Source organism: Neomonachus schauinslandi, chromosome 13 (genome assembly GCF_002201575.2).
Source record: "Neomonachus schauinslandi chromosome 13, ASM220157v2, whole genome shotgun sequence".
In the NCBI taxonomy this organism is placed as follows: Eukaryota; Metazoa; Chordata; class Mammalia; order Carnivora; family Phocidae; genus Neomonachus; species Neomonachus schauinslandi.
This window is the reverse complement of record NC_058415.1, coordinates 50,934,228-50,943,399: the sequence shown is the minus strand read 5'-3', so window position 1 is coordinate 50,943,399 and position 9,172 is coordinate 50,934,228. Positions and strand designations below refer to the sequence as shown.

Below are 9,172 nucleotides of genomic sequence, written 5' to 3'. Positions count from 1 at the left end.
CGGAACCACAAGAGGCAGCAGCGTTCAGAAAATTCGTGAACTGTGACTTGTTGATCTATCTAAAGGTTAATTATTTTACTTAGGGTTTGTCTTATCAGAAGTCTAATCACATGAAGGTACAACAGAGATACTTGACCCACGTGAGTCTGTGGTTAAGACAAAATCTTGGTAAAGATGTGGAGGCCTTTTAGACCGATCAAGCCTAGTGGGAAAAGTTCACATTGGCTGGAAGTGAAGAACTGGGCTGCCTACCCCTGCCCTGTCGGTGGATGAGAACCTAGCCCCTTCTCTGCTCAAAACCCTACAATGCCCCCCTTTGCACTCTGCTAAAGCTTCAGCTGCCCCTTTCTCCCTCCACTCCTACACCCCGGGCCTCCCGGCTGGACTTGCACATGCTGAGCACACTCACACTCATGGCCTCTGTCCAGGTGTTCCCCTGCCTGGATGCTCTTCCCCCACATAGGCTCATGGCCAATTCCTTCTCCCCCTTCAAGTTCTAGCTGGAGCATCACCTTCTCATTGAGGCCCCTACCGATCACAACTGCCCCCCATCCTCCCCAGGATTCCTGAGCTCCCTTTCTCTGCTCAAATTTTCCTTCTCCTGTAGTGTTTATATAAATCATATATATACACAATATGTAAATATATATATACATTATATAATTTATATTATATGATATTTATTAGGTTTATTACTGTTTCTTGTCTGTCCCCCACCCCACTAGAATATAAATTTCACATCAGGGATCTCTATCTCTGTCACCTAAAAGAGAGTGTCTGGCACACAGTAGATGCTTAATAAACCTTTGATAAATGAATGAATGAATGAATGAATAGAATTAATGGCAGATAGGTGTCTAATTAAGGTCTGCTATCAAAGAGAAATAAATTAAAAGCAATATATAATAATATTAATTTGATGATACACCAGGAAGTGTACATTTATTAAGTGTATACTATAGACTTAAATATACTCTAAGCATTTTACATGGATAATCTTACTCAATGCCCTGTGAGGTTGGCTATCCATGTTTATCTCTACAATCAAGGTTACCCAAGTAATTTGCCCAAAGTTGCAAGTAAGGGGATGGAGCTAGGATTTAACGCCCCTCAGGTGTGCTCCAGAGCCCTCACTCTTAGCCACAGGAGACACCTTCACCCTCTAGGCATTGAGCTCTTCTTCAGATTATCTTCTTCTCTATGGACACAGGCTCTGTGTGGTGGAGCAATTCAGCTTTCAGTTTCTTTTTGGTCATTTGTCAGTGTGATTGCATTAGTGCTTCTATGACCAGTCCAACTGAGATCATCAAGTATTTCTATTCACAAGATGCACAGCATTCACAAACACAAAGTGGACCCTGAGTCTGACATGAGGCAGGACAATGGATCTAACAGGGAGACATCAAGAAGGTCAGAATGGCTAGTCCACAAAGTGTTGAGTGGTGTGAGAGTAAGACCAGAGGCCAGGATGGGGTCTGTGAGTGGGCAGGAGACAGGAAGACCATCTGAGTCCAGGAGGAATCACAGTGGGAGCAAGGTGTTCAATGATCAATTAAAATGGTACCTAAGAAATGTCTAGGTCTTGCTCCCTGCTATGAGATGGGAAAAAAAACATACATTTCACTCATCCTTAGGGGAAAACTAGCAGACTTTTAAGAATTAATAAACACCCGGGCGCCTGGGTGGCTCAGTCGTTAAGCGTCTGCCTTCGGCTCAGGTCATGATCCCAGGGTCCTGGGATCGAGTCCCACATCAGGCTCCCTCCTCGGGGGGAAGCCTGCTTCTCCCTCTCCCCCTCCCGCTGCTTGTGTTCCTGCTCTCGCTATCTCTGTCTCTGTCAAATAAATAAATAAAATCTTTAAAAAAAAAAACAAAGAATTAATAAACACCCAAAGCAGATCTTAGCCTTGACCATAAGAAGTTTGCAGAACTGAAAAAAAACTTTTTTAATTCAAAAATTCTAAAATTAAATTTAAAAAATTAATTTAAAAAATAAAGAAGTTCGCAGAACTATCAGTTAATTTTTGCTGATTTTCTTTCTCTACTAAAGAAATTAAATGGCATTAATTCTTCAGCTGTAATGTAAAATATACGGTTATGTGAACAATTAAGAAATATGTAACCAAGAGGCTAGAGAGCACTACATGGCTGTGACATTTCTTAATGCACATATTCCATGGACTAATTGAGAAATGAATAGGAATCACATTACATTTGAAAAGCAGCATCCTATTCCATTCCACCTGACTCCTTTGAGGTCACCAGGAGTTATGCAGACCATAAATGTTCTCTAGTTCCTTGTTCCACTGGGAGATCTTTACTATGTCAGGAAGTAATCCCAGCCTGTGTTTTAAGGCTGAATGAAATAGATATGCTGTGAGGAAATGAATGACTTGTACCTTCCCATTCCTAGGGCTTCACGGACATTGTCCACAAAATGATTCAACTACAGAATATAGAAGGAGGCAGCATTTGTCAAGAGAGGGGCAGTGGGGGAGGTGTTTTTTGGTTTTTGTTTTTAAATAGTAAATCATTAGATTCACCAACTATTGAACCATGGAAGTTAAAGAAAAGTCATTCAAAAGGTGAGTTCCATTTCACACTTCTGACCTTGGCACGAGATTCCTGAGGTTGTGCAGATAACATCAGGTACAGTTTTGTTATTACAAACTGGCAGAGCATTCTCTGGACAGTGAATTTGCCACAACTCTGTGAGCCTATGGGTTTGAAATAAAAGAAATAAAAAACTACAAGTCCACAAAGTCCCTAAGAGCCATAAGCCAGTCTCTGCCATGTGGTCTGTTTGCATTCAGAAAAAGGATTGTGCTGCCCTGGGCTCATGACATTTCATTGGAATTTGCATTATCCCTCCTAAGGGACTGCAAAGAGACTCTGTGCTACTTGGATAGAGAAATGTGAGAGGAAAATACTAAAGCACCTCCCCTACTGCAAAGAAGAAGGGAAAAGAAATGAGGTGGTTTTTGCCTGAACCTCTTCTGCTGCTCATCGATTCCGAGGCGCTGTGTTGGTAAGAACTGGCTGTGCTGAGAGCTTTCAGGGGAATTAGGAAGGCATGTTGGGGGGAGAAGGGCTGGGAATTAATCTACTTTCTGCCACGCACAGTTCTTGGTACTTGATGTATATTCTCCACCCGGTTCTCACAACCGTTCTTCAAGGGAGTTACTGGTGACAACCATTCCAGAGGTGAGAGGGAGGGCGGCTGCGTGCAGGGCAGCGGTGATGAGCTCACACAGGGACAGTCCTCACTGTCATCCGGTGCTAGGCATCATGCCAAGCGTTTGAGTTGGAATATCTGAATTATTCCTCACCACCATCCTGTGAAGTGGACACCATTGTTGTTACTCCCATTTTACAGATGAGGAAACTGAGGTTGCGGAGTAAGTCTCCTCTTCAAGGTCATGCAGCTGACTAGAGGTGGCGCTGGGATTTGAACCTGGGCAGTCGGTCTCCAGAGCCCCCTCTGCTAATCACTATGTTATAGGCCCCTCCATTCCTCCTTTTAGGTTGCTCACTTGCTATCCTGGTGACAAAGCTGCTTTCACCTTGAGGATCACACAATATGCAGACCTGGAAAAGCCCAGAGGACCCTTGGGAAGCTGTGATGAGGAAGTGACACCAGGTGAGACGAATGTTTCTTTCCCGGCGTAGAAAGTGTGAGTCCGGGGGCGCCTGGGGGGCATGGTCGGTTAAGTGCCTGCCTTTGGCTCAGGTCATGATTCTAGGGTCCCGGACTCGAGCCCCACATCCATCTGGGGAAGAAGGACTAACTGGGGAAGCTCAGTGTCTGCCAGCTCGACAAGACCAGTCAGGGGTACAGGAGAGCTCTTGCCCCTTTGATGCAGAGCGCACACCTGCCGATTGTCCCACAAGACCGTTTGTTCCTGACCAGACTTAGTCTTCCAGGAAAGACTAGTATATACCAAGGACAGGGAAGTAAAGATTGTCTCCTCAAATCTGGCAATAGGAATACACTAGAAGACAAGGGGGGGCGGAGTTCCAGCTGATTCAGTAGACATTTGCATCCCTACTGTGGCTGAACACTCTTAGTAGGTCCTCATTTAGCATCGCAACCTCCTCACAGATGCTATCATCAGATGGATTTCACAGGGGCAGGAGTATGAAAGCCTCAGCTCTCGCTTTGGCTATGTGCATCTGTCTGTTTTTTTCTCAACCCTTGGTTTAGAAGCCCTTTGGGAAGAATGATTTTCCCTTCTGTACAAATCTTCACCATTCATTCTTAATCCAGTCATGTCAGGTAGTTACTAAGGTGCGGTGTGCATTAGGGCCAGATGGGAGACACTGAGGATTCAAAGAAGACACCTGATAATTACTAGAGTTCAGATACAGTTGATACGTGAATACAGAATGGAGAAAGCAGCTATTACCAATGGATGACTCGCCAAAATAGACTCGTCTGGCTAGCAGCAGAAGAAAAATTTTTTAGGGAAAAAAAACTGTACCCTTTTCTCTACCATTCTTAGAAAGATTGCCCTGAAGGGCAGACTCTTTATTTTACTGAAATTATGGGAAAAAACAATAGCAAAGAAGCTCCAGCAGTTTAGGGAAAAGATGTGCTCAAACTCTTCTTAGAAAGTGAGCCTCTAAACTAAAGAGGTCCCTCTTCCTGCATGTCCATTCTCTTTGACCTTTGCATTTCTTCAGGCTCTCCTTGCTCGTGCCCATCACTCTACGGAAGTGAGGGGAGGGCTTTCCCTGTCTCTAGGATCTTCTCTCACCATTCACTTTTCACAAACTGAAGCCTGCGGAGTGCCTGTTCCAAATTCCAGACCTGAACATGTCCCCTTTCTTGTCCCCTCTAGAATCCTTCAGAGGCAGCCCACTCCCACCAGAACAGACTTCTCTCTTTGTTGAGGCCCAAGGCAGGCTTCTCACAGGTTAGAAAGGATGGCCAACTCACTCCTAGATTTCTTTTTTTTATTTTGTGGACTAGAAAGTTTAAAATTCAACAATAGAAGGTGATTTAGGAATGCTACCATCTATCATCACCTTGTTTCATAGAAGAAAGGACATTTCAATGCCCAAAGAATAGAGAAAGTAGATCTAAGAATAAACATCACTCTGCTACGTTCCGCCAGCGTGCGTACATAACCTACGCCTTCAGCAGACACTGACTGAGGCAACTGGGTTGTAATGCCGCTGTTTGAAATAGTTCATTTGGTGGTGGTGCTGTTGGTTTTCCCCAGGGAGTCCTGAAGGCCTAGAGTAGAGGCATCTGATATGCTTGAGCAGCCCAGCCCTTCCATACCTGGTCACTCTCCACATGATCCTGCTTGCACCTGGAAGAGGATGTCCCCTGGAGGGCAGGCAGACTCTCCAGGACTCCTGTGACCACCCCTACAGATGAGAAATAGCATCTGTGTGTGTGTGCATATGTATACGTATATTGCATGCACAGACACTTAGGCCCTCGATATATTCTCTGTGTTTGTCCACCGAGAGGGCCTGATGACAGTGACATGCCGGTTCAATGAACATATCCAGTGCCCAGATCTTGACATGTGAATACTAATTTCTACTTAAAGGAACCAGGAATTCTTGGAGAAATGCTTGGTGCCAGGGCTGGAGCAGAGAAAATCCAAGATGAGTATGGAACCATGAGCATCAAGAGCTGGGAAAATGTTCATATGCTTTAAGGTAGGAAGTCCCTTTTTAGGAAACTATCTAAATGAAACATTCATAAGTGCTGAAAAACCTGAGTCATAAATATGCTCATTACTTCATTGTTTATAATAAGGAAAATTGGAAGCAACCCAAATAACAAACAATAGGGCAAATGACCAAAGCCAGTTATGAATATTCACTAAACTGGATGTCATAGAGATGTTAAGGTCATGACGATGCTTATATTATAATGTTAAGTCATAAATGCCACATCTCAATCTAGTATGAGTACGAGTCCTAACTGGGGTCTGGCTCTTCATGGCAGCCTTCTAGAAGAGAAGCCCTTCTGCTCCATCTCATGTATCCCAGAATCTCTCAGGGCCTTGAGGTGGAGTTGGCATTCTTGCTCCTTCAAGATCTTGACTCCTGCTCTCAAATACCATCTGTCCTTCAAGGTTTATACCATTCAGCCCTACATTTACCGTCCCATCCACAATCATCATTTTTAGTCATCCTCCAAAGCTGCCCTAATTCACTGAAGACTTTGGCACCAGTTTCCCCCTGTTCCTCTCATTCTTCTCATAGGGATCTTCCTTGGCCACACGGACAGTACATCCAACAACTTGGCTGCTCAGTTGACTTGACATCCCTATGCCAACACTCTTCCCCTCTAATCTAATTTAGCAATCTGAAACCATGTCCTTGGACCTCATTATCATACTGCCCTGTTCCAGCTATGAAATGTTAAACACAGGGCACCTGGGTGGCTCCATCGGTTAAGCGGTTAAGCGTCTGACTCTTGATTTCAGCTCAGGTCATGATCGCGGGGTGGTGAGATTGAGCCCTGAGTCGGCCTCTGTGTGGAACGTGGAGCTTCTGTTCCTCTCCCCACCAGCCACAATTGCTCTCTCTCTCAAAAAAAAAAAGGGGGGGGGGCGGAGCAAGATGGCGGAGGAGTAGGAGACCTGGATTTCGTCTCCTCTCAGGAATTCAGCTGGATAGGGATCAAACCATTCTGAACACCTACAAACTCAACAGGAGATCGAAGAAAAGAATAGCAACAACTCTCTGAACAGAAAAGCGACCACTTTCTGGAATGTAGGACGTGCGGAGAAGGGAATCCGAGGCGATATTCGGGAGGATAGACGGCGGGGGAGGGGCCTCCGGCGGCCGCTTCTGGCAAGTGATAGAGCCGCAGAGCACAAAACCGGAACTTTTAAAAGTCACTCCGCCGAGGGACGTCACTCTGGTGGCTAAGCGGGGGGTGGAACCCTCTGGGACAGTGTGGTCTCAGGACCCTCGGGGTCACAGAAAGACCTGGGGTGCCTGAGTGTGGCAGAGCTCCCAGGTAACGGAGCAGGGAAGCCGGCTGCAGAGGCGGAGCCCAGGCGCGGGCTCTCAGCTCGGAGTTGCTGTAAACCGTGATCCGCGGCACAGTCGGGCCACTGCTCCTCCAGCAGGGACCCAACAAGCGGCAGATCCGGGGAGACTCACCTTCCTCCCCCGGGAGGAGCCACGCGGGAGTGCATCGCAGGGATCTGCTGGGTTTGGAGACTCCACCCGGGGTCGGGTGCCAGAGATAGAAACGCGTGGTCACAGGCCGGTGAGCACGGAGTATAGCCGGAGACCGGGGAGACGGGAGTGACTGACGGCTTTTCTCTGGGGGCTCACTGAGAAGCGGGGCCCCGAGTTCTCAGCCCCTCCGGGGCAGAGATTGGGAGGCCGCCATTTTCACTCTCCGCCTCCAAAGCTGTACGGAAAGCTCGCAGGGAACAAAAGCCCCGGAGAGCAAACCCAAGCAGATTACTTAGCCGGGAGGGGGCAAGGGCGGGGCAATTCCGCCTCCGGCAGAGACATTTGGAAACCACGGCAACAGGCCCCTCCCCAGAAGATCAGTGAGAACAGCCAGCCAAGACCAAGTTTACTGATCAATGAGAACGTCAGAACTCCAGCGCTAGGGGAATACTGCACATAGAATTCATGGCTTTTTTACCATGATTCTGTAGTCTTTCAAAGTTAATTTTTTTTTAACTGTCTTTTTTTCTTTTTTTTTCTTTTTGAATTTTTCTTTTTCCCTTTTTCAACCAACATCTTATCAATCCCTTTTTTAAAAAAAAATATTTTTATTTTTCATTTTTAGAGTCATATTCTATCCCTTCATAGTAGTTACCCGTATTTTTGGCTTATATATATATATAAGTTGTTCTCTCTTTAAAATTTTGAGATAGTTTCTTCTAACAGATTAAAATATACCCTAAATCTCTAGTATATGGTGTTTTCTATTCCCCTGCCTGATCACATCCTTTCCCTTTTTTTTTCTTTTTTCTTTTTTTAAATCCTCTTCTTTCTTTTTTCAAACAACTTCTTATCAATTCCTTTTATAAAATTTTTTATAATTTCCATCTTTACAATCATATTCCATCCCTTCATCATATCAACCCTTATTTTTGTACATATATAAGTTTTTCTTTCTTTAAAATTTTGGGAGGCACTTTCTTCTAAAAGACCAAAATACACCCCAAATCTAGTGTGTGGCACTGATCTATATACCAGCCTGATCATATTTGATCACATTCTGGTTTTTTTGTTGTTGTTGTTGTTTTGTTTTGTTTGTTTTTGTTTTTATCTTTATCTTTTTCTTTTTCTTTTTTCTCTCTTTCCCTTTCTTTTCCCACTGCTTCAGGTCTTTTCTGATTTGTTTAGAGTATATTTTCTGGGGACGTTGTTACTCTGCTAGCATTTTGTTCTCTCATTAATCTATTCTCCTCTGCACAAAATGACAAGACAGAAAAAATCACCTCAACAAAAAGAACAAGAGGTAGTACCGACTGCCAGGGACCTACTCAATACGGACATTAGTACGATGTCAGATCTAGAGTTCAGAGTCATCACTTTAAAGATACTAGCTGGGCTTGAAAAAAATATGGAAGTTATTAGAGAAACCCTTTCTGGAGAAGTAAAAGAACTAAAATCCAACCAAGTAGAAATCAAAAAGTCTATTAATGAGGTGCAATCAAAAATGGGGGTGCTAACTGCTAGAATAAATGAAGCAGAAGAGAGAATCAGTAATATAGAAGATGAAATGATGGAAAATAAAGAAGCTGAGAAAAAGAGAGATAAACAACTACTGGATCACGAGGGCAGAATTCGAGAGATAAGCGATACCATAAGATGAAACAACATTAGAATAATTGGGATGCCAGAAGAAGAAGAAAGAGAGAGAGGGGCAGAAGGTATAATGGAGCAAATTATAGCAGAGAACTTCCCTAATTTGGGGAAGGAAACAGGCATCAAAATCCAGGAAGCACAGAGAACCCCTCTCAAAATCAATAAAAATAGGTCAACACCCTGACATCTAATAGTAAAACTTACGAGTCTCATAGACAAAGAGAAAATCCTGAAAGCAGCTCGGGAGAAGAGATATGTAACCTACAAGGGTAGAAACATTAGATTGGCAACAGACCTATCCACAGAGACCTGGCAGGCCAGAAAGGACTGGCAGGATATATTCAGAGCACTAAATGAGAAA

General features: G+C 44.3%; 1 protein-coding gene across 1 annotated transcript in view; it reads left to right on the top strand.

Moving 5' to 3' along the window:
- Positions 1 to 2,556: 2,556 nt before the first annotated feature.
- EQTN (equatorin) overlaps positions 2,557 to 9,172 on the top strand; it is a 29,742-nt gene continuing 23,126 nt past the window's right edge. Inside the window, 2 exon segments of the mRNA XM_021681048.1 lie at positions 2,557 to 2,585; positions 3,525 to 3,640. Coding sequence (XP_021536723.1) covers positions 2,557 to 2,585; positions 3,525 to 3,640 — 145 coding nt within the window.